Source organism: Lithobates pipiens, unplaced genomic scaffold (assembly GCF_037356315.1).
Source record: "Lithobates pipiens isolate NorthernLeopardFrog02 unplaced genomic scaffold, aLitPip1_a1.2 Scaffold_27, whole genome shotgun sequence".
In the NCBI taxonomy this organism is placed as follows: domain Eukaryota; kingdom Metazoa; phylum Chordata; class Amphibia; order Anura; family Ranidae; genus Lithobates; species Lithobates pipiens.
In genome coordinates this window covers 93,706,477-93,733,020 of record NW_027507788.1, presented here as the reverse complement: position 1 = coordinate 93,733,020, position 26,544 = coordinate 93,706,477, and the positions used below count along the sequence as shown (strand labels likewise).

General features: G+C 41.5%; 1 protein-coding gene across 1 annotated transcript in view; it reads left to right on the top strand.

Annotated features, from left to right (window-relative positions):
- Positions 1–26,544, top strand: part of TOMM40 (translocase of outer mitochondrial membrane 40) — a 39,155-nt gene that overhangs the window by 5,279 nt on the left and 7,332 nt on the right. Inside the window, exons 2-7 of the mRNA XM_077457224.1 lie at positions 3,684–3,887; positions 9,601–9,668; positions 11,260–11,352; positions 14,955–15,056; positions 22,088–22,193; positions 25,177–25,299. Of these exons, the coding sequence (XP_077313350.1) occupies positions 3,689–3,887; positions 9,601–9,668; positions 11,260–11,352; positions 14,955–15,056; positions 22,088–22,193; positions 25,177–25,299 (691 nt within the window). The 5' untranslated portion in view covers positions 3,684–3,688. The remainder of the gene's footprint in view (positions 1–3,683; positions 3,888–9,600; positions 9,669–11,259; positions 11,353–14,954; positions 15,057–22,087; positions 22,194–25,176; positions 25,300–26,544) is intronic.

The following is a 26,544-nucleotide window of genomic DNA, read 5'->3' as shown; positions in this document are numbered from 1 at the left end:
TTTATTTATTTATTTATTTTTCAAATGACAATTTTTTTTTTTTAAATTGCATTTTAGTGTAAATATGAGATCTGAGGTCTCTCTGACCCCAGATCTCATATTTAAGAGGACCTGTCATGCTTTTTTCTATTACAAGGGATTTTTACATTCCTTGTAATAGGAATAAAAGTGACTAAATTTTTTTTTAAAGAACAGTGAAAAAAAAAAAAAAAAGAGAAGAATTTTTTTTTTTAAACGCGCCCTGTCCTGCCCGCATATGAAAGCGCTGTTCAAACCACACATGTGAGGTATCGCCGTGATCGGTAGAGCGAGAGCAATAATTCTAGATCTCCTCTGTAACTCAAAACATGCAACCTGTAGAATTTTTTAAACGTCGCCTATGGAGATTTTAAAGGTTAAAAGTTTGTCGCCATTCTATGAGCGGGTGCAATTTTCAAGCATGACATATTGGGTATCAATTTACTTGGCGTAACATTATCTTTCACAATATAAAAAAAAATTGGGCTAACTTTACTGTTGTCTTATATTTTTTTTATTAAATAAAATTATTTTTCCCCAAAAAAGTGCGCTTGTAAGTCCGCTGCGCAAATACGGTGTGACAGACAGTATTGCAAGGACCACCATTTTATTCTCTAGGTTGCTAGAATAAAAAATATATATAATGTTTAGGGGTTCTAAATAAAGGGAAGGAGATAGGCAGGCAATAAAAAACAGGCAGCGGAAGCTCCATTAGCATTGCTGGTTGTCATACCAACGGCCACCACAAGAGGGCGCCAGATTCCAGAAGGAATCATAGGACCGCAGAAGGCCTCAAAGCCGCGGCCTCAATTACCGGCGGAACGACCCGACGCGATCACGCCGGGGGGGGGGGGGGGGATGTCCGCGGATACCCCCAGCTGTGCTGCCCCAGGTGCCAGGTTGCTAATTCTAGTCGCAGATGCGACCTGACGCCCGGGTTTTGTCGAGCCCTGTGCTACCTATCTTTGGGAAAAATAACCCACACTGGTGTATATTATTTGGTCTTTGTGAAAGTTATACAGTCTACAAACTATGGTGCCAATCACTGAATACTGATCACATCTGATCAGGCCTTCAGTACATCAGGTGTATCTAATTTCTTGAGACACTAACAAGTCAGGAAAGTACAAATGACCCCTTTTTAGAAAATAGACATTCCAAGGTATTAAGTAAGTAGCATGGTGAGTTTTTTTAACCACTTACAGACCGGACCATTTTGCTGGTCAAAGACCAGACCACTTTTTGCGATTCGGCACTGTGTCGCTTTAACTGACAATTGCACGGTCGTGCGACGTGGCTCCCAAACAAAATTGACGTCCTTTTTTCCCACAAATAGAGCTTTCTTTTGGTGGTATTTGATCACCTCTGCAGTTTTTATTTTTTGCGCTATAAACAAAAATAGAGCGACAATTTTGAAAAAAACGCATTATTTTTTTACTTTTTGTTATAATAAATATCCCCCAAAAATATATAAAAACATTTTTTTTTTCCCTCAGTTTAGGCCGATACATATTCTTCTACATATTTTTGGTAAAAAAAAATTGCAATAAGCGATTATTGATTGGTTTGCGCAAAAGTTATAGTGTTTACAAAATAAATGATAGTTTTATGGCATTTTTATTAATATTTTTTTTTTTTACTAGTAATGGTGGCGATCAGCGTTTTTTTTTTTTTCTTTTTATTGTGACTGCGACATTACGGCGGGCACATCGGATATTTTTGACACATTTTTGGGACCATTGTCATTTATACCGCAATCAAAAAAAAATCCAGAATATGGTGGAAGAGAAGGAGAAAGAGCAGAACTCCATCCCTAACCGTAAGGCCACTAATCTCTATCTTTTAAAACGCCCTGCAATCTGAATGACTGAAGCTTCCGTTGGCACCCCCTGTTACATGGGGTGTTTGAAAAAATTCTCAATGGGTCATCGCTCATACTGGACTGCAATGCTGTGAGTGCTGATGATAGAGGCATGGCAACATGGAATTCTGTTAATCCTGTTTCAATCCATGGTGTGGCAACAGGATTATTAGTAATGGTACAATCGCGCTGTCAATGGGGCCAAAATGCACATGCAGCGGTGACGTTATTGCAGTGAACATCAGGCTCAAGTTTATTTGGAATCTCTTTGCTTTGTTTTACTGGATTACAAGAAAAATCTCAGACGATACCTGGGTCAAATTCCTAACAAAGTTTTCTTTTGAAGATCAGAAAATGTGTGGGGTTTTGTTATCCGATGGTGCCACCATTGATTGTGAAATTTGACCAACCAAGCCTTCAATTTCACCTCATTTAGCTACAGAAAAGAATTTTCGTGGCTGGGAAGCTTCTTTTTTTTCCAGGTCACAGCTCATGTGCGTTTCTTTTTCGATATGTATTTTTCACACGATTCTCCCATTATTGATTGTAAATTTTTTGAATTGCTAATGAATTTTTAATGTGCCGATCACTCAAATTAGATGGCTGCACGAAAATCGTTTGTTGCTGCGGCTCACTAATGGTATTAAATGTGAACAAAAATTCTTAGTTAATTCTTTTGCCATTCAATCCATGTATGGCTGGCTTTAGGCTTAATCATTCATTTATAAAAGTGGCTTTTTTTATTTTTTTATTTTTTTATTTTTTAGCCCTTTGATATTTGGCCTGTGTACTCAAAAGACCCGACTAGAAAGATGAATTTATATGCATAGCTCTACTTTTGGCACTTCGTCATCCAAGCCTCCCTGTTGGGGATTGAGGCTGTCCGTTACATTAAAGGACCAATAGGGTGTCTTAGGAGGGAGGGGCAAAGTAAAAGATCAGCATTTTAATGTTCTGATCTACAGTATGTTTTTGCATCCTAGTCTACGTGCAACTTCTTATCTGTCGTCCGGAACCTACTGCCTTGGTATGTTGATTATTAGGCCCACCATACAGAATTTAGATGGGCAGATCTATTCTAACATCCATGGTGAGACATGTGCTTGTTTATGGCCTTCCTGATTGGGAGGGGTGTAAATTGTAAACTTCCAGAGTAGAAAAAAAACACAGGAAGAAGGGTTAAGAAGGCTTCTGTAAACATTTGCAACCTAAATTCATATATGCACAGTACCTGCCCAAGGCTTTTCTTTTCATGTTGTTAGAGCTGTGACTGACCCTCTACTAAAAGTGTCAGTTTTTAATAATCTTGTGTTCTGGGAACACCAGTTTTTAAATTAGAACTAAAGGCAAAAAGACTAGTGTGTGTCTGTGTGTCTTTTTTCCAAGGCCAGAGGGGATCAGAGGCAGTCCAAAAATCTGTAGGGGTCAGGAAAGTGAAGACTTGCAGTTCTGGATGCAAACAATAGTGGGACCACAGCCATCAGATTGAGATAAACCTACATCTGGGGACAGGGGTTAGGCTATATCAGAGGAAGTGGGCAAGAAGCGATTAGTGCATTTTGTGTTAAAGTGGTTGAAAAGCCTAAAGGTTATTTACCTTCAGGCACTCTCTGCCTTAAGGTAAAGGACTGTTTACGTGCAACCCCCCCCCCCCCCCCAACAACCAGCTTGCTAGTGGGGTTATTAAAGGGTAGGAAAGCCAGAAGCCCTGGTGGGGGACCCAAGATAAAGAGGATTTAATAAAAAAAAAAAAAAAAAAAAAAAGCATGTCCTCTTAAATGTTTCCCTTTATTTGTTTTCACAGTAATCATGGGGAATGTCTTGGCTGCCGGCTCTCCCTCTCCGCCTCCTGCAGGGTCCCCTGTGGGACCCGGTTTAGTATCTGTGCCTCCTGGCTTCACCATGCCACCCGTCTCTGGCCTGGGACAAGTAGCAGAAAAGAAGGAACCTCAGGAGGAGCGCTTACCTAATCCCGGAACTTTTGAAGAGTGTCACCGCAAATGCAAAGGTGAGTCTGTGACACGGAGTTCTATAATCGTAAGAACAGAAAATGCAACAGCTTCTGCAATTTGACTTTTTCTCATGAAAAAGTATGACATGAGAATCTATACATAAAATTATAGAGCATTACACATACAGAGATCTTTTACTTTTTTATACATTTTCCGTTCGATGTGCTGCTTTGACAGCCTCTTGCAATTCTCCATGTTCCTCTGATAGATTTTTTTTTGTGGTCAATTCCCAAAGCTTTGGTGAAGGAAAACTGGTGTGAGTGGTATGGGCCCCTTTAACAAAGCAGATGGGGTTGTTTCAAGTCTATCTGTGGAACCTGCCCAGTTTCTGAGTATATTAGAAACTGCAGTGGGTGGGCAGTTTTCAGTTTAGAAAACTGACGCAGATCTCTGCCAGATTGGACCTGGCGTACAGGATGTGAACTTTTTTTTTTCTGGTAACCTGGCACCTGCTTCTCTCTGCCTAAACATTTCACACGCTACAGGGGAAGATCCTGCATATATCCTGTTTCCCCTAAAATAAGACCTAGTGTGATTGTCGGTGATAGCTGCAATAAAAGCCCTACCCCCCAAATAAGCCCTAGTTAAAGTCCTTGTAGGTCTTCTTTTCAGGGTAGGGCTTATTTTTGAGGAAACAGAGTAGGGCTTATTTGGGTGGTAGGGCTTATATTGCAGCCAACACCGACAATCACGCTAGGTCTTATTTTAGGGGAAACAGGGTAGGTAGTAGGGCTGAAACAACTAATTGATTATGAAATTAATTGATTACTATTTTCGTAATTGATTAATTGGCCAGTAACATAATGGGGTTAAAAAATAAAAAATTGAGCCCTTTATAGTACAAAAAGAGCAAATAATCGCTACTATAAATATTTCACAGTTCTACAGTAAAAAAATGAACCCCTTACAGTAGTGGTTATCTGCTTCTTTTTTTTTTTTTTTTTTTTTTTTTTTTTTGTACTATGAAGGGCTATTTTTTGTCCACATCTTTGTTTTTTTATTTATTTTTTGGTGCTTTTTGCAGAAACGCACTACAGTTCATGTACATGGTTTCCTATGGGATACGTTCACATCTATGCTTTTTTCAGCCGCTGCGTATTTGGAAAGGGTCAGGAACTTTTTTTAAACGCAAACCTTTGCTTTTTTGATTCAATACAGTATACTTCAATGGAGAAGCTGCAGACAAGCATGTAATGCGTTTTTGCAGCAATTTGTGTGCTTATGTGTTTTATTTTTTTTATCATCTGCCCAAAAACAATTGGTAAAAAAAAAAGCAAAAACGCAAATTGCAGCAAAAATCAACACAGCAAAAAGCACTGCAGAAACAGATCAAAAGCAAACTGAAATTTTCACTTGTTTTAAAAATGAGTGTAATTTCTGAACGAAAACCGCATACACTGTGTGAAAATTCCTTTGACCAAGAAGTTTTCTATTTCCAAATTTTCCCGTCACTATGGTTGAAAATGTTGATTTGACCCCACTAACTTTCAAAATCGAACGATTGTTCTTAAAATTAATTTTTTTTTATTTTTTTGAAGGAAGACATTTATTTTTTCAATTAAAAAAATAATAATCTGAGTCTGTTATTTAACAGATTCACCCTTTTAATAGTATATACAGTATATCTCTTCTGTCTGTTCTTCTCAGAATGGATTTGATATTTTGCTCTTTAACCATATAGTTGGTTATATTAACCACTGCATAGGGATATTTAAGAATAAATTGCCCTTTTTTCACTGTTCAAAATTTTTATTGGTAAAAAATACATAAAGTACAGAAAAATTGACAGTTTGTCTTGTACAAGATAAAAGAAATGAGAACAAAATGTACTCCAAACCAAGTCAGGTTATGATATAGTAAAACAGTATAATAGTACTGGGTAGATAAATCTGTAACCTAACCGATACCAGGTCTTCACTCCATATCATAGAAACAGAAATGTGTAGTGCACGTTGGGGTTAGGACACTATAGTGTACAATTGAACAGAATAACTAGCCTTCAGTTTGTGAAAAATCACAAGGTAATTAGACCGTAACTAGTGTAGCCGTATGTCACCACGAAGGTGGTCATAAACAGCATGTGAGTACAAATGGGAAAGAAACAGTAAAGTAGAAGGTGAGGAAGTTGGAGTAAAAGGGGAAGGAGGAAAGAGCAGGAGAAGAAAGGGGGGGGGGGAGAATATAGGGGAGGGGGGAAGAAGGGGAAGGGATGGGGGGGTCGGCCGGCTCTCATTGAATATATAGGGACCAGCAGTCAACGGCTGGGTAGGGGGATATATGTGGCTATGGTTCTAACAAATGTCTATCAAAATTTGGTGGTAAAAAGTGGTCAACCCACGGCTGCCAGATTTTAGAGTGCTGGGGAATAGTGTCCTGAACAGTCACTTCAATTCTGTTATGGATCATTGCTTGTGTGACCCTATTTTTAACTTCAGCAACGTGCAAGGTGGGGCTTTTCCAGGCCTTGGCGATAGTTTGTTTAGCGGCCGTAGTGACTTGCAGAGAGAGGCGCATTTGCGCTATAGTGTAAGAATTTGGATAGGAGTTTTAACACTACAATACAGGGCACTTTCACCCCCTTCCTTCCCAGCCCAATTTTCAGCTTTCAGGGCTCTAGCGCTTTCAGTGACAATTGCGCGGTCATGCTACACTGTACCCAAATGAAATTGTTATCATTTTGTTCGCACAAATAGAGCTTTATTTTGGTGTTATTTATTCACGACTCCATTTTTTTTTTTTTTTGCGATATAAGCGCAAAAATAGCGGAAATTTGGAAAAAAAACAATATTTTCTTTTTTCTATTTGAAAAGAAATCCAATAAAATCAAATTTTGTCATAAATTTAAGCCAAAATGTATTCTGCTACATGTTTTTGGTAAAAAAAATTCCGTTAAGTGTATAATAATTGGTTTGTGTGATCACGGACATATGTACGCAAATGATCATGTACATATGTGTGCAGATAATCATTGGGACATGTGATTTTAGTGGGACATATGTGGGGGACATGTTTTTATTATTAGGGACATGTGTTTTTATTATTTGGGGACATGTGTGTTTTGGGGACATATGTGGGGACTGTCTTTGTACTATGTGGTGTGTTGTGTGTTTACACTACACTGATGATCAGTGAGTAAAAAGCTGTAAAAAGCAGCCCATACTCACTGATCATCAGCCGGCTGCAGCGTTCTGCTCTCCTCTCCTCAGCGGTGACTTCCGTGTGAGGAGAGGAGAGCCGATTGCCTAGCAACCGGCTGTTTGTTTACATCACATGACGGCCATGATTGGACACGGCCGTCATGTGATCAGGAGGGCCAATCACAGAGCCCTCCTGCCGATCTGAGATGTGCCGTGTCCGGGTGACACGAGCACATCGGGATCGCGCCGCTGCGTGAGCGCGCGCGATCCCGCTACTCCTGAAGGACGTTCCTGAACGGCCTATCAGGAGTAGACGGCTCCCACCCGGCCGTATATATGCATTGGCCGGGTGGGAAGTGGTTAAGAGGGCCAGGGCTGGATCAGGGTCTAATGGTTCATGAATCAAAGTGGATAGAATTAGAATTTTTTTTGCCCAAAAGCATTGTACCACCGGACAAGTCCACCAAATATGTAAGTGTGTACCCCTTTCACCACAATTGCGGAAACAATTTGGCGAGTAAGAAGGCAGAAATTTAGCAATTCTGTCCGGTACTAAGTACCATCGCATGAGGACTTTATAACTCGCTTCCAAGGCAACGATATTTTGTGAGGAGAGTTTAGTATGTAGCCAAATATCAGACCAGTCGTGTCCATCCAGGTTCAGAGATAGGTCCCTGGACCAACACTGCGCATATGCTGGGAGCGCCGAAGGCTGAGAGGTAAGGTGTTCGTAGAACTGAGATATGATGCCCGGGGCATGCGGGTCGGAGTCGCATATTTTTTCGAATAACGATGGTGTGTCTGAGTCTGTAGCGGGGCCTATAATCCCTTGCGTAAAATGAGAAATTTGGAGATAACGGAAGCACTCTTTATTTGGGAGTTGAGCTTGGGCTTGAAGGGATAGGAACGGTTTAACTGTACCGCCTGCCACCAGATCGCATTTTCGGGTTAAGCCAGCTTGTGCCCAGGCCCGGAATGAGATGAGTGTAGTGTAGGCAGGGTAGAACTCGGGATGGCTCAAGAAGGAGAGGAGTGGGGAATGTGGGGACATTAATTTGAATGGCCTACGCAACTTATCCCAGAGTTTCAGTGAGTGTAAGGTTAAGGGGTTGGATATGGGGCCTCGAGCGGCAGAAGAAAGCCAGAGGAGATTTGTTAGGGGTATAATGTGGAGATCTACAGCTTCCAGACTCGCCCATATAGGGATTTCGACTTTGGCGTGGTAAAGTGTTATTTGGGCTAGCTGGGCAGCATGGTAATAATGGTGAAAATTGGGCACGCCCAGGCCCCCGGCTCTGTGGTGACGAAGTAGGACGGATCGTGTTATCCTGGGTCTCGTGGGACCCCATATATAATTAAATACTCAGCCCTGAATTATACAGTGGAAGTAAGGGGGTACTGGTATTGGGAGAACTCTGTAAAGGTACAAAAGCTTAGGGAGTAGGGATAAATTGCCCTTTTTTAAAACTTTACATATTAACTAAATTATACACCACACTTTGTTCAGTTAATAACCTTAAAAAAAAAAAAAAAAAATCGGTCAACTAATCGGTTATGATAATAATCGTTAATTGCAGCCCTAATAGGTAGGGAAAGATCTTCTCTACTCCTTTTGTGCCTGCCTTAGGCTGGTAAATCCTGTATTTGCCATTCTCATCCCTCATTCTCTCCTGAGCCATGACTGGTTGACAGAGGGCGCTACAGCTCCCCTGCCTTCTATGCTATATGTTAAAGTATAACTAAAGATAAAATTTATATGGGTAAAGGTCATTTTATTTAGCAGTGTTGGTTTCTGGTTTTCTAGTTAGGAGCATTGCATGTATATTGCGGCTACATGCACTGCTGTCCCTACACTACAAATGCCAGGAACCATTGCACCTGTCTATTGTAATGGGCACATCTGAATGTAGTCCTCAGGACCGCACAGATGAGTGGCTACATTCCCACATATAGTGGAACCTTATAGATCGTACGTATTGGATTTAGCAAGGCATTAAATAAGATTGCAGGCAAATGTCAAACGCCTTTTAACCCAGATGTGTTCATTCTAAAACAAAAAAATTTATGCATTAAAAAGAAAACCTATTGCTACCTGAAAACTGTCTTTATATTGTCTTTTCCCAGTCCCCTGTACAGCACAGTGTTTGTGATTGGAAGGTTCACATCTAACAACTATAAAACAATCCTACACAAAGGGGCTGAATACAATAAACAAATATAAATAAAATGCTACAAATTTCCTCTTTTTCTTCCTTTTGACTATTTTACTTTGTAAAACTAAAAAGGCTGCTAGCAGGTCTAAAGTGTATTCCTAGAGGTGCCTGCACATATCTGCAGCAGCTTCCACTGTGCCCAAATGGCAGTCCATTCTGGATGGGCGAAGTTCGGTTTCCAGTGTTGGAATCCCCCCACCCCGCTCCTTTTCAATGGTGTATTACTATGTTGGAGTGCATCACTGGCCCAAAGTAGTCTCCTAAGTACAAATTGATTGTAAAGCATGTGTCTGTCTCTCTTGTCAGATTACAAACTTCTGTGTATGTATTTACCTTTTTGATTTGCTTTCTTCTCACAGAATTATTCCCCATGCAGATGGAAGGTGTGAAACTTACTGTAAATAAAGGGTTGAGTAACTATTTCCAGGTAAGGCCCATTAATGCCTATCTATGATCAAAAATAATGATATACGTAATGATGCATTTAGGGCCAGTTCATACCATGCTCGCATAGGAACGGGCTGTGCAATTCACATGTGGTTCAGTGCAGTGCCATTTCAGCCCATTGATTTTGATTGAGCTAAAATCGCACCATACTGCACCAAAAGTAGTGCATGCACTATAACCAAATCGCATTTGTGCTTTTGTACAAAAGTACCATGTGGTTGCAACCTATGTTTGGGGTGTCATTAACTTTCTTTTGACACCTGCTGCAGACCGCAAATGGAGTGTTTTGCATGCGGTCTGAATTGCACGGGAATGCACAGTGCATTTCTATGTGAGCCATGTGCGGCCATGGTGTGAACCGTCCTTAAACAGTAATAAACCCAAAGCCAAAAATGTTATGTATTTGCAGCTTAGCAATCCTTTGATGTGGTGGCTGCATTAGTGTTAAAATATATTATAATATATTTTTCTTTTCAAAGCTATTTCTCCCTGAAGGAGCAACAGAGATGCATATATGGAGAGAAGTAGTTTATCTGGGGAGAGGGGAGTGTTACTAACAAAATATAATCCAAACTCTAGCTCACACTCTATAAGCAGTTAGTTGCGCCACTTTCAGATGGAGCAGAATCCATCAAGTGCATCTGCCTACTCGGCGGGGATCGCTGTTCTCATCCCTGCTAAACAGGCGGGTGACACAGCCTGCTGTTCTCTATGGGGCGGTCGGATGGAAATTTCCATCCGGCTGTCCTCCGATCTGACTGACGGATGGCGAACGTATTCCCATCTGTCTGTTTTTAGTGGATCGGATGTCGGCGGGCATCAATGGACACATGTAGGCTAACATCCGCCGCGTTATAGAGAATTGGGTCTTTATTGTGGCTGTTGAGAACCCATTGTTCCGGCTGGTAGTGGCCTTCTATAGTAAGGAATAAATGTGTTTTGTTTTGTTGTTTTTTTTTATTACTAAGGCTACTTTCACACTGGTGCAGGCGGGCGCCGGCGGTAAAGCGGTGCTATTTTTAGCGGCGTTATTTTGGCTCCTAGTGGGTGGTTTTTACCCCCGCTAGCGGCCGAAAAAGGGTTAAAACTGACTGCAAATCGTCACTGCGCCATTGTTTTCAATGGGTAGGGGCGCTTTAGGAGTGATGAATACAGCGCTGCAAAGATGTTGCTTGCAGGACTTTTTGACCATCCTGCAAGAGCACCGCTCCAGTGTGAAGGCCCTCAGGCTTTCACACTGGAGACACGGGAGAGGCTCTTTACAGGCACTACACAGCATAGAGCATGTAGTGCCTGTAAAGTGCCTCAGTGTGAATGTAGCCTAATGGTGTATCTTTACATATGGCTCCTGACTCAAGCAACTAAGCAACTTGTGTAGTGTTGAGCAGTGTCACAGAACACAGATGGCAGTCTTATCCAGAATGAATGACATTATTGCAGATAAAGTATATACTTGATTCAGAGCTTTTTAAATTAGTTTGTGACTTTGGAGCTGCTTTCGGTCACTTTTTCACAGATGGTCTGGCACATATAGCATGTCTGTTTAACTAATTTCTTGTCCTGTCTCGCAGGTAAACCATACAATCGCACTCAGTACTGTCGGTGATTCAAATTATCATTTTGGAGCCACATATGTTGGAACAAAGCAGCTGAGCCCAGCAGAGGTAAAATTATAATTTATTTATTTCAGGTACTTGTATAGCGCTGTCAATTTTTGCAGTGCTTTTACATATACATTGTATATTCAGTCACTACCCTCAAGGAGCTTACAACCTAAGGTCCCTAACACAGATTCATACATACTAGGGCCAATGTAGACAGGATCCAATTAACTTACCAGCATGTCTTTAGAGTGTGGGAGGAAACTCATGCAAGCACAAGGAGAACATGCAAACTCCAGGCAGATGGTGTCGTGGTCGGGATTCAAATAAGCGACACTATAATCTCTAACTAAACTGAAAATTCTACACCGTTAAAATTTTACACTAAAAATGTTTTTTAAAAGTTGACATAAAGCAGTAGATTCTTTCCATATATACTGTAATTATGTCATATGACTAAATGGCCATCTGCTATTTGTAAATAACATGGATACAATTCTTTCACTAGTGTTGGTAATTCATTTTTTCTGATAAATTATTTAATATAAAAGTTATATTGATTTGGAAAATGCACATCTTATTTATGCATAGCACAGATATCAAATTTCTCTCTGCATGGCTGGTTAATTAAAAAAAAAAAAAAAAAAGCCTGTAATTACTGGGGCTTTCGTCTTATAGATCTTTTGTCTGCGTTTCGGTCCCTTTTGTTCCCCTAGAACACATTCTTGTGTCAGAATTTCTGAAAGATATAATAAAGGCCGCCCTTGTCTTTATTTTGAACTAACCCTCATTTAAAAGGTTAGTTCACTTATACAAGAAATTGCCAGTGCAATTAAGGGGTGCCAGTAGATAAAAGCAAATAGTACAGCTTTGACTAAAAAATAGACTTGCCCTAGCATATGTACCTTCTGAAGCCTGGTATAAAAAATCCCAAAGATGGTGTTCCGCCATCCTACCTTGCTAACATGCTTCCAGCTGATACTGTTTGCCCCCACAATCACAGGAGCGCCCTGCCCTCTCCCTCTCCCGCGCATGCATTCATTAACCCCTCACCAATCACAGTAGGTCTGAGCTCAGCACTGCAATGACAGGGAAGATAGAACACCATGTATGTTTGGGTTTTTGAATCTGAGCTCACTTTTGTGATGAGGGGGGAAAGCAGTAATGGCTGGGAGCATCATAGTAATGTCCTAGCAACAGGGGAATGCCGTTTTTTGGCTTGGCTTTAGGAGGTATGCAAATGACCTACAGCTATGACCAGTGCATTGCTCCACATCAGTGAAAGCTACAGGGTTTTTTTATTTTTTTTTTTGTTTTTTTTTTAAACCAGAAACTCATGCAAGGGAGACAATGCAATGCTTTCATGAAAAGAAAGCCAATGAAAGTCTTGTGCAAGTCCCTAATACAGTACAATATACATTTAAGTACATCTCAACTGTTAAGGTAACCTTAAAGCTAAATGGTCTCATTGCACAGCATTAATAATTGCCGCAAAATAGATAACGTAACTGGAAGTGTCTACAAGCACACATGATGGCTTCATATTCAGGAGTAAAAAAGAACTCATTCCAATAGAACAAGCACAATATATTGAGAGTGCTTTTGCTGTAAGTAGTAAAGTCTCAATTGGCTTGTTATCTTTAACCTTGTCTATCCCTCAGGGTAATTGAGATTGTTTCAACATATTTGGGATGCATCTCCTGGCTGTGTGGAGTAAATGGGGAAGGGTCGTGATCCTATACAGCGCTTTACTTTTTCCACATTTTGTTATGTTACAGCCTAATTCCAAAATGTAGAATTTTGAAGAAAATAATGAATTTAATCCAAATAATACTCCATAACGATAACGTGAAAGAAGTTTGTTTGAAATCTTTATTATTATTAAAAAAAAATAAAAAAAATCCCATGTACATAAGTATTCACAGCCTTTGCTCAATACTTTGAAGCACCTTTTGGCACCAATTACAGCTTCAAGTCTTTTTGAGTATGATGCTACAAGCTTGGCACACTTATTTTTGGGCAGTTTCCATTCTTCTTTGCAGGACCTCTCAAGCTCAGTTTGGATGGGGAATGTAAATGCACAGCCATTTTCAGATCTCTCCAGAGATGGTTAATTGGGTTTAAGTCTGGGCTCTGGCTGGGCCACTCAAGCACATTCACAGAGTTGTCCGGTAGCCACTCCTTTGTTATCTTGGCTGTGTGCTTAGGGTCCTTGTCCTGTTGAAAGATGAACCTTTGCCCCTAGTCTTAGGTTCAGAGTGCTCTGAAACAGGTTTTCATCAAGGTTGTCTTAGTACATTGCTGCATTCATCGTTCCTTTGAGCCTGACACTTAAAGACATCCCCACAGTATGATGCTGCCACCACCATGCTTCACTGTATTGGTCAGGTAATGTGTGATTCCTAGTTTCCTCCAGACATGATGCTTGCCATTCAGGCCAAAGAGTTCAATCTTTGTTTCATCAGATCACAGAATTTTGTTTCACATGGTCTGAAATTCCTTCAAGTGCCTTTTGGTAAACTCCAAGTGGGCTGTCATGTGGCTTCTGTCTGGCCACTCTACCATACAGGCCTGATTGGTGGACATATGGTTGCTTTTCTGGAAGTTTCGCCTCTCTCCACAGAAACGCTGGAGCTCTGTCAGAGTGACCATCGGGTTCTTGGTCACCTCCCTAACTAAGGCCCTTTTCCCCCTGATTGCTCAGTTTGTCCGAGTGGCCCACTCTAGGAAGAGTCCTGGTCGTTCCAAACTTCTTCCATTCATGGATGATGGAGGTCACTGTGCTCATTGGGACCTTTAAATGCTGCAGAAATGTTTCTGTACCCTTCCCCAGATCTGTGCCTTGATACAATCCTGAATCAGAGGTCTACAGACAATTTCCTGGACTTCATGGCTTGGTTTGTGCTCTGACATGCACTGTTCACTGTGGGACCTTATATAGACAGGTGTGTGCATTTCTAAATTGTGTCCAATCCACTGAATTTACCACAGGTGGACTCCAATCAAGTTGTAGAAACATCTTAAAGATGATTAGTGGAAACAGGATGCACCTCAGCTCAATTGTGAGTGTCATGGCAAAGGCTGTGAATACTTATGTACATAGGATTTAGGATTTTTTTATTTTTAATAAATATAAATAAATTTGCAAGGATTTCAAACTGATTTATGTCATTATGGGGTTTTGTTGGTAGAATTTTGAGGAAAATAATTAATTTAATCCATTTTGGAATAAGGTTCTGACCTCAGCAGTCTGTAGTGGGAGCGTTGGATCTCTACTAGCCTCATGTAATATATTCCCAGTTTCATATTGTCTTCTGCTGCATATTCCCAGAAAAACGATTTAGCATGTCCACACTCTGAACCGCATTTTTCCTATTAGGTCTGCAGTTTCTGACAGTCTACTCAAGCATTACATATATTGAACATTATATGTGGCCCTTTGTTGATGACAGGGGCTGCGTTTGAGGCTTTCTTTAGCTCATAAGTTGATAACTGTCAGAGCACATGTGTTATAGCTTAGTAAATTGAGCCTCTGTCTAGCCAGGTTGCAGTGACACAAATATTTATAAGTGTACAACATGTGCTCAGCAGGGATGCCTTGAGGTTGAGCACTGAATCACTTTGTTAAGGTGGCTTGCTTATGCTCTTGTGTTTTGTTTTCCCAGGCATTTCCTGTTTTAGTTGGAGACCTAGATAACAGCGGCAGCCTGAACGCACAAGTAATCCATCAACTCACTCAGTGCGTCCGATCGAAAATTGCCATTCAGGTAACAAAAGTGCCTGTGCATAGTTTAATTACAGAAGCCTCACTGTCATGTCCAGCAACACTTTATTCAGGGTGCTTTATGTTAGTTGATTAAGGGACTAGTTTATACCGAAGAGCAGCTATTGCTATCTGCTTCCCGTTATACCCTATTTGACACACCCACCTCTTATGACCCATTAATAAAATGCAAACGCCAATGTTGAACCTGCAAGACTGCAGATCTGCCTAGCTCCATGATTGGAGAAGGGCTGCTCATGTGACTTTGATTACATAACTAGGCCTTCCGCCCCACTTTGTTTTCTTGAAACTTCCATTCATTTACTAGTGCTCTGCTGGCTTCAAGCTCCCAAAGCTGGCAGTGAGCTAAGCACATTGCTGTGCTTTTTATAAATGTTTTTTTCTTTTTCTTTTTGTAAAGCGATATGGCTGCGGTATGGCATGTTTTTCATTCCACTATTAATAATCGCTGTTCAGTCTGGTTATCTAAAGGATGAAGACCCGTATTTAGGCTGGAACATGTAACATGTTCCAGCTCCTGCTGTCTCGTGCTCACACACACACACACACACACAAAATGGGCAGTGGATCCTCTTTCTGCACCCACTGTCACAGTTCAAAAACATAGTGGCTGTTTCCTGTTAATGAGTAAATAAGTACAGTCAGCCACATCGGCAGGAGGCTTGTCGCTTTGAATGAACTGTGTGGTCGCTGATGATTGCGCCCTTGTATTCATTCACAAGCCCTGCAGCTTTCAAACAGTCAGTCCTATGCAGGTATGGACTAAAAGCTGCAGGGCTTGTCTGCAGAAGCCATGACTTTGCACCCCTGATCCACTCATCACAGGTACAATGGTTTCCAGGCTCCTACAGGAAAAAATAATCATCATTTTTTCTGCAAAAATATGTGTATTATTTTTGCTAAAAAGGTGATCTTATCCCTTAAATTTTAGTTTCTTGGCTGCAAGACTGACTGGTTAGTTTACAAAAAAAGCAGTATGGCTTAAAAAAAAAAAAAAATAATAAAAAAAACAGAAACAAAATACACAGAAGTGCGCTTCTGGACACTAACACATGCAAATTGGATACAGGTTTTCCCCGCATCCAATTTGCATGATAGCAGAGTGTGTCTGTCTCTCAGTGGAGTCAGTTCACACAGCTCCTGGGCGGCTGCAGTTTGCATTTAGAAAGGGTCCTGTGCATCTTTGGTTCTGATTCAGGTGCAAATTCAGGCAAAAAATTCAGACTTGAATCGGTGAACAGGGATGCACCGGACCCCCTGCTGTGACCCGCAGCCGCAGCATGTGTGAACCTAGCCTACTGCAGTAAAAGTGAATGTTTTAATGGACACTGGAGGGTTGAATTAAGGTTCCCTTTAAAGTAGTTGTAAACCCTTACAAACCACTTTGACCTACAGGTAAGCCTAGATTAAGGCTTACCTGCAGGTCCAAGAAATATCTCCCAAACCTATGCGGTTTAGGAGATATTTGCCCGATGCATAGTAGTCCATTATGCTTTGCCTTTGCAGGGAATGAAAAAGGAAGTAAACTCATCAGGGTTTACTTCCTCTTTAATACTCCAGTAGCACGATCTCCTTGCTCTCCCCTGCTGATATGTCCAGTGTGTAGCCAGGTGAGAGTTTTGCATGCTTTGTAATATAAAATAACTTCATGAAGATCATGTAGTAAAGGTTATTTTCCTACTAGTGGCTGCAGCTTTGTGTATGTACTAACTAAATTGCACATATTTTGCTCCTTGAAGTCCCTGAATAATGTTAAATGTAATTGAGTACAACTTTAGGAAGACCTGCATTTTAGGTGAAATTGTTCTTCTCTGTAGCTTTATATGTTCTCTATTAGCTTGCTTAATAATTCTTTCAGATGAGAATTGAAACTTTTTAATTTTTTTTTTTTTTTTGAAGAGTAACCCCTGTCAAATAGCTAAATACACGATTTAAACCCATGGAAAGGAACTATATAATATTATTATTATTTTTTCCAAATATAAATTTTATTGTTTTAAGAAAGTCAGGGAAAAAATACAGAACAAGACCATCATGACATCAGAAATGGTGGGAAATGGGTAATTTCAACGAAAATCTGCTGGTTGTTAGATACATACAATACATGACAATTATAACTGTAAATCGTGACAGTCTGTACCATGACTTCATAAGTCACCTGATATTCACATCTTAAGTTGTTGCGTGAGGAATGTTATAATCCCTTTTGGTGTAAAGCAGCAGTGCAGCTGCTCTGACCCAGAGTATTGATAGAGTGAATAAAGGAACTGAAAAGATCAAAGAGGGGATCCGTTGGGTCCCGTGGAAAGCATTTGGAGAATGAGGAGAGGGGCAGGTAGACTCGAAGGCAATGAGTGCGTTGGCGCATCGGGTGTTTTAGCGATTCTAAGCGATGTTCAGGTTAAGAGTTGAGTAGGAGTAGTCCATCGTCAGAATAAACATGTTCCATAGCCTCCATGTATTAGAATGTTTTTCTTGCTTACCTTGTGCAGTGAGGACTAGATGTTCAAGTTGTTTAATTTCCTCTACTGTCAGCAACCACATTCCGATAGATGGAGGTGTTTCTCTCCCCCCCCCCCCCCCCCTACAAGTGGGGGATGCAAGATTCTGTGGCTTCCAGTAAATGTCTCACTATTGATTTTTTTTTATTTTTTTGTGACTCTGTGCTGGGATCGTATGGTCTGTGAATGTCTGCGTTTATTCTAACTGTTATTCTAACAAACTCGTTGTAGCAGTGAGCAGGACCAGAAGACATTGAGCAACATTCCTGTGTCTCTCTGGCATCTCCAGCACCTGCCAGTAGTATTCGGGGAAATAATTCTGTAGTAGCTGGGGTGTATGGTACCACCTGGTCAGTATGTTATAGTTAGATTCTTTGTATCTTCGTACATATAGACTATTTTAAGGAGAAGTTTATGATGGGTTTTGTTTTTTTGCCATCTGTAAAGCAGTGTTGTAAGTAATTCTCCCATTTCTGTATAAAGGGCAAGTTTGGTTGGTCTGCTGGGGAACTGAGTAGAATGTATGTTTAAGAGAGTACATGTGTCAGTGCCCCCTCTTCCCTACAGTAGTCCTCAAAGGTCGTTGGGAGACAGTTGTAGTGTGTCGGGTTGGCGATGGAGTGTAGGAAATGATGTAGTCTTAATGCCTGCCAGAATGGGAGTCGAAAGTGACTGGTATTGTTTGTCAGTGTTTGTATGGAGGGCAACTTGTTGGCATCTAAAATATGTGAAGCACGGTCTTCCCTGGCAGCAAAATCTTCTTATATTCGGATTGTTCCAATCCCGGGGGCAATGCCAGGTTTCTTAGGATTAGCAAAGAGGTGAACCACTAGTGGAGATGGCAGTCCTGTGTATGATCTTTGAACCTATGCGCAGAGTGTTGCCTATTATAGGGTGGGATGTCAAGACTGATGGTAACTGGTCACGGCCCCTTTCAACAGTACAGAAGCCTGGCCTTGCTCTATTGTGTTCAGAGTTTTATACTTAATGTGTCGGTTCCAATCAATAATTTATCCCAGATGACCTGCTAAATAATAATTTTGCAGGTCTGTGAGTGAACTCAATCGCGGCTTAGAGTGTGCCCAAACAAATTTAGTAAAAAAGAAATGTGTTTGGTTAAAGTACTCGGGTGTAATTTTGACTGGTAATGCTTGTAGTTTAATATATGTGGACCAGAGTGCAGCTGCAATGTGAAATTGGTGTAAGCAAAAATTTAAAATACTGAAAACAATAAATAAATAACAGTCCCCAGTGAAAAGTGGTGGTGCTTATGGAACAATGATGAAAAACTCATATACAGTGCCCTGACTTTGATAAGTAGGTCCATGCTCCTTATGTGCTTAAATAGGGTGCCCCCTTAGTAGATGTGCACTCACCCTTGAGATAGTGCTGGGCCATTTTTTTTTTTACCCCCCCAAAAAAATGGGTATTTTTTTATTATATTAAAGCGCATCAACAAACAAAATTGCAAAGGCAAACCCTTTCTCTAACTGAAAAGTCATTGAGCAAGTAAAGCGGCACATTTAATACACATACTACAGGAGAGGGTCAGACTGCGGACACACTGCACGAGATTACCAGAGACTGCGGACACACTGCACGAGATTACCTGTGAATTGGGGCCTCAATGACAACTTTGCAGAGTGCACTGCACAGGGGACGCAGAAGGCTGTATTCGTGTGCTAGCTAGCAGAGAGGAGGCGGGGCCGAGAGCTCCACTTGGAACAGAGCAGCGATCTAAGTGGGTGTGCATCATTGGAGCTTCTGGCCCCAGTATAAAGGGGCGGGACGGGAGCTCCAATGACACGCGCCCACTCCAATCACTTCTCTAACTAGAGCTGTTCTTTTATGAGCATACATGCTACATGGGGCAGAGTCAGCGCGTCAGTGGAGCTCCCCGTCCCATCCCCTCTGCTGTCTAGATCGGTAATACAGCCTCCCATGTTCTTTTGTGCGCTCTGCAAAGCCGATTGTTTTGCTTGCTCTGTCACGACGGGCCTGCGGACATGCCCCCTGTTACGGAAACTCTGAAGGGAGAAAAATCGATTTGAACTCGCAACTCAATTCAAGATTAAAATCTTTTTTTTTTTTTTTTTATTGTATCCATCTATATGAGGAACATTAATCATAGTTAACCAACGGTCCAGAGGATATCTACAGGGGACGCCCCCCCACACACACATTTGACCTAACTAGCAATAGTTGGTCCAATCCCAAGGGTGAGCGCACATCTACTAGGGGGACACCCTATTTAAGCACATAAGGAGCACGGAACTACTTATCAAGTCACAGCACTGTATATGAGGTTTTTCATCATTGTTCCATAAGCACCAGCACTTTTCACTGGGGACGGTTTTATTTATTTGATTGTTTTCAGTATGTTACATTTATTTTTCTGTATGTAGCAATATATTGCATATAGCGCAGTATATTATTTATTTTTTAATGCTTGTAGTAAGTATAGGAATCTCAGAAGTGCACTCATTTTGAGGAGGTTACACCTACCAAACCAGGAGTGAAGTCCCTTATGCCCCATACACACTATCAGTTTTTCTGTTGAGTTTTTCCATCAGGTTTACCAAAGCCATGTAGTACAAGGGCCTGTCTGATTGCATACAATTGGAAACTCCTAAGGTTTGACCTCATATTATATGGTTTTGGTAAATCTGAAGGAAAAACTCAGCAGAAAAACTGATAGTGTGTATGGGGCTTTATTCTACTCCTCTAGTAGCAAGCATGTCTTAGTTAACAGAGGTGTAAAATGGAGTGCATAAGTGTGTCAAGTCGCTCGGTGTAAGGGTGCGAAGATAATTGAGGGTGCTGTTTGACCACTTGAATTTAAACTGAGATTGTAAGGAGCTCAGTCCACTCGGCGTTTATATTGATCCCCATCGCTGCGGATTTATCAAAGTTAATCTTTAGGATAGATATGGAAACCTAAGAAGATTTGGTAGGCAGACTATTGGATTAGTTAGTGAAAATAGGAACAATTTTTTTTGCCCACTGGATAAGTGAAGACATGGATTTGCTCTTGTGATGTTGCAGCAGATCCGCCGTTCAGTTCTTTGGAATGCTAGTAAACATCTGCCTTGACTCTCTCGTAGGGCCGGTTCACACAGCGAGGCGAGGCGACACGGCTCGCCTCGCCTCGCTCCCGCAAGTCGCCCCCATTCAGTACTATGGAACCGTTCTGAGAGGAGCGACTCGAGTCGCTCCGACTCAGAAAAAAGGTTCCTGTACTACTTCGGGGCGACTTCGGGGGCGACTTGCATTGACTTCTATACAGAAGTCCTCTGCAAGTCGCCGCTGAGCTCCCCGCAGGTCGCGGCGAGGTAAGTCGGAGACGCCTCGCCGCGCCTCGCTGTGTGAACCGGCCCTCAATCCCACGCAGCTGCTTCCTTCCCCACCCTATTATCTTTCAGATGGGCCATTCTCATTCCAAACGCAATTGCCCCTGTAATAGCAGATTTGGGGTAATTTCGAGTTAGCTGTAAAAAATATTGCACCTTTTGAAAGAAACTGAAACTATGAAGAGTTCTTCTTTATAGAGCACAATCGTTTTTCAGAGTAGTTGGTAATTGCAAAACACATTAGAGAGTGATACCTACTTTCTCTCTTTTGTTCATTGAGGGACAAAGCATCTTCATCTTGACCTTAGGGTTATATCGCCCCTTTAGGAGAGGACTAGGCAGAAAGTGTTAAAAACAGCAACACTTGCACAGTACCTGACTATACACTGGCTATAACCTCTCACACTGCATCCAGCAGCTCATTTTTTTTTCTGCCTAGTGTAGAAGGACCTGGCTCCCGGTGGGTCCATTGGTCCTGGGAATTTTTTTCTGGTTTTCTGCAATTGGTGCTTGGGCTTTCCGACATCAAGCGTCTGTTTCTCAAGTGTGTAAGGCGGCAACCTGGTCGTCCGTTCACACTTAAACCAAATTTTACAAGGTTGTTGTGAGCGCATCTTCGGATGCTTGCTTAGGCTGCAAGGTTTTGAAGGCAGCTGTTTAAGGTTGCAACTCCTCCGTTGAGGAGCTCTGGTTGTTATGGGTGGAGTTATTTTTATTTTTTTTTCTGCTGTTCCCAACCCTCTTTTTTTTTTTTTTTTTTTTTACGCTGCTTGGGGACGTCCCTAAGGTCAAGATGAAGATGCCGTGTCCGTCAATAAACGAGAGAGAAAATAGGATTTTTGTACTTCCTGTAAAATCCTTTTCTCTGAAGTTTGACAGACACAGCACCCTCCCCTCCTGTTTGTACTGCTTTTGAGGAACTGAGCTGCTGGAAGCAGAGGGAAGGGTTATAAGCCAGTAGGACCGCCCCCTGGGTGGTACTGTGCAAGTGTTGCTGTTTTTAACACTTTCTAGTCCTCTCCTAAAGGGGTGATATAACCCTAAGGTCAAGATGAAGATGTTCGACAATGAACTTCAGAGAAAGGGATTTTACGGTGTGTACAAAAATCCTATTTTTATCATTGATCCTTATACTTTCTGTAATCTGCATCTTGCTTTCTCAGACCCAGCAGTCCAAGTTTGTGAATTGGCAGTTAGACACAGAATACAGAGGACAAGACTTTACAGCTGCTGTCACATTGGGCAACCCAGACATACTGGTGGGATCTGGTAAGGAGAATATCAATAAATGAGAGCAAAGTGTTCTGCTCAATCCTCCTAAAGCTGTTCTTTGATAAAACGAATAAAGTTCAATATTTATATTTCTAATGCTCAGTTATGTTGTGTGTCTGTTTTTTTTTTGTTTCCCCCTTAAAAGTGGGCGTTCAGCTAAACCTACTGTCAGCCACATTCTAAACTAATCTATCTAACCCTGTAAAGAAGAGATCGCTATACTTGACTATTCTGTAGCCGGTCTGGTCCCACTCTGAGCTGTCAGTTGCGGCTTCGGTGTGTAGGAGAAGCAGCCGACAACGGAAGCCCCATAGTAACTCTATGGGTGACGTCACTTCCCAGGCATTTTAACAACCACTGTTGGCTTTCTCTCTCTAAACAGCAGCTGCTGCTGGAGACCGGAACGGTTTCAGAAAAGGTACATATATTGCTTTTTCCTTTTCCATGGTTAGTCGTTTTAGGATGTGGCTAAGAGTAGGTTTTGGCTGAACTTCCACTTTAATGCCAAATATGTTTTAATATATATTTTTTATTTTTATAATCTTTATCGCTTATTTTCCATTACAGTAAAGCCTTGGATTGCGAGCATAATTCATTCTGGAAACATGCTTTTAATCCATAGCACTCTTATATCAAAGCGAATTTCCCCATAAGAAATAATCTTAACTCAAATGATTCATTTCACAACCATTTAATCATAAGTGCTTCCGTTTATAGTCCACATAAAAAGATTATAGCAATGTGATAGGTTGTGTAACCATAAAATGTCCATCCACAAATGGAACCCTGGATTAGGAGCAGGATCTACACGGAGTATAAAAGAGAAGAGAAGCGCCTCTAAGTGTAGCAATATGGTTACATTTAATGAAGGTACAACATTTAGCAACTCACATGGTTGATGATTAAAACGGGCACATCTAAGTATGCAGGCATCCGGGGGAAAGCTGTCCACATAGACCGTCCTCCGCACTGCCGGCTTTCACTGCTGCCAGTTTGCGGTTGTGACCGGAAGACTACCCTGCAGTAGAGCAATCTGAAATCGAGGCTTGAAGCGCTCGTAAAACCCAGTGCGGAGGATGATCCATTTGGAAACTTTACCCCGGAGGCCTGCATACAGTAAAACCTTGGCTTGTAAGCATAATTCGTTCCAGAAACATGCTTGTAATCGAAAACACTTGTATACCAAAGCGAATTTCCCCATAAGAAATAATGTAAACTTGAATGATGATTTATTCCACAACCATTTATTCATAAGTCCTTCCGTTTATAGTCCATATAAAAAGATTATAGCAATGTGATTGGTAGGGATGCACCGAAATGGGTTTTTTGGTGCCGAAAGCGATACCGAAAATGAAAAATACACTAGGCCAAAAACAGATACCGAAACAGCACCGATACTGAAAATGACTGTTTTTAAAAATATTTTTATACATGAGGTGGTCAGAGACTGGGAACATGGTACAGGAGGTGGTCAGAGACTGGCGACATGATAAAAGAGTTAAGTGTGTTGCCCCCTGTGTAGTCAGTGATGCCCCTCGTGCAGCCAGTGTGTTGTCCCCTGTGCAGCCAGTGATGCAGCAAAGAGAGGAGAGCCACCTCCGCCGTCTGGTTCAATACAGCGCTGGGAACATCACAGCTTTAATTTCAATAGCTGTATGTTCCCCCGTAGCGCTCTGTCGCATATAGCCCCTCCCCCTTGTCCGGGGAACTGTGATAGACAGATCCCCCGTCCAATCTGGACACGTGATCTGTCTATCAATGTTCCACGAACAAGGGGCGGGGGGGCTGTATGCGACGGCGCGCGACGGGGGAACACACAGCTATTGAAATTAAAGATGTGATGTTCCCAGCGCTGTATTGAAACAGACGGCGGAGGTGGCTCTCCTGCGCTATGCACCTCCCATGATGGGTGGCACCAGGGGCGGTGGTGGTGCTCCGCCCCCAGGCCACGCCCCATTTTCGGCTCAATCATCGGCCATTTTTTACTTTCGGCAATGCCGAAAGGGGCATTTTCGACCGATATGTTTCGGCGGCCGAAATTTCGGTGCATCCCTAGTGATTGGTTGTGTAACCATAAAATGTCCATCTACAAATGGCAGCCTCCACAAGGGGATTGGAAGCAAAGTCCAGCAGGAGCTACTAAGTATAGCTCTAAGTGTATCAATATGTTGCTAAATGTTGTACCTTCATTAAATGTAACCATATTGCCACACTTAGAGGAGCCTCTCTTCCCTTTTCTTGTATACAAGTCAAAAATTATTAAATGTTGCTGGTCTTGCAAAACACTCTCAAACCAAGGTTTTACTGTAATGGCTGCATTAAGCAAATATCAAAGAACCAGATGTATGCAGCTCTGTAATGATTAACATATATTTATACCCTAGTTCTTATTTATTTTTCATGGAGTAGAGAGGTTAAAACCGCTGTCGGGGTAGAGGATGAGCACCAGCCTCTTGCAGAGTGGGGAATGAGATGAAGAAGCAGTGCAAGGAGTCAGTAGCATGCCCATAAGATCATAACACATAGAGGAACTCCTCACTATGCTGCTTCTCTGTTCACTGCTTGGGAGAGTGTACAGATTGACCTGGGCTCAGAAGAAGTGGATTGAATAATGTTAGCCATCATACTGAGAACATCCAGTGGCTTAAAAAAGTACAATTCAATAGGCTATTATTTATTGGTATCTTTTTGACTGGAGTTCAGATTACTGTAGCAGTACAGAGAATAACAAAATATTAGAAAATTAAAAATGTGATTTTATACCATACTAGATTTGAAGATCACTGGATGCCAGTGGCACATGATATGATTGAATAAATGTTATTTTAAAATATTTTCAATCGCAAGATAACATGACTCAGGTATGTCAAATTGTGCATTATATTAAAAATGTCCTGCCATAATAATATTACTCACTGTGTTTATTATACAATTCCAAGTGTTTCAGCAGTCCATAAGCAAATTAATGTTTTGTCTCTAGGTATTGTAGTTGCACACTATCTGCAGAGCATCACACCTAATCTGGCACTAGGAGGAGAACTTGTATATCATCGGCGTCCTGGGGAGGAGGGAACTGTGATGTCATTAGCAGGAAGATACACAGGTAATAATTCCATATACAACATATATGCATAAATTAATAAATGTACATTAGTGCACCGGAAGGATCCCCCCTTTCATATTAAGTGTGTGAATGGGACAGTTGGCGGGTGCCATGCGGAACTCCTGCACCACTAATGGTGAAATTCCTACCACTCCAAAAACGTAAGCAATAAATTGTGCTCTGTTCGGCAACAAAGAAATCGCTCTAATAATACGCTATGAGCATATTCCTGTATATATCCTGAACATTCAGTCCTAAGCGGAGCTTGCCCAATCTAAAAGGCATCTCACAAGAGGAGCTCATTTAACCAGAGCTTTACCAGGCCAATAATACAAAATCTTAAAGGTGCAGTGTGACCTGTAATAGAGTAAGGTGAGCAGGCATTGCACCCAAAGGTGTCTGGTGATGGCTTTCTAACACTTAGTTGCCGCTCGAGTGTTGTCCATTCATAAATAGACAACTAACGATTAGTTTGTCTGTCGACTAATCTATCTATTATTTTTGCTTTTAGTCATCAACGATACGATTATTTTATTAACAGACCTCTGACCTCTGTCCCTTTCTCTGCAGCCTCTGCTGCACTCATAATGAATGTAGAGAAGATAGCGGCTTCTCTCCATTCATTAACTGAGACATCGTAATCACAGGAGGTTACAATGTTTCAGTTATGTGAATGGACAGAGTCAGTGGTCACTGACTCTGTCCATATTGAAAAAGGAGCCGGGTTTACCGGCTCCTACCTCCGCTCTCCATCCTGAGATACCGAGGGGGGACAGCAGCACGAATGGGGAGAATAGAGGGGGACGGCAGCACAGAGGACAGCGGGAGACACGGAGCAGGATGAGAGAAGCACCGCGGTGGGGGTGTGGACCTGCAACTCTCACTGTGTGACGCATGGACGCTTTGCACGCCCTTCGACGTATTTTTGTAGTCGACTTAATCAATTACGTTGACTCGTCGTGGCAGCTCTAGACACCACGCTCTTTACCTTATATCCTTGGGAATATAGATTTTTTTTTTTTTTTTATTATTGGCCTTTTATATCTACTGGATGTTTGATGATGATTTCACTGTTTATATGATAGTGTTTTATTCCTGCGCTACCACTGGTGATCTATCAAATGTCAGGGGCTGCTGCTACTACCGGAATGGATCACACCGTATCCACTTAATATGAAACTAAAGATATGTTGGTATTGCGCTGCCCCTATATTAAATAACCCTCCGAGGATGATAAGTATAATG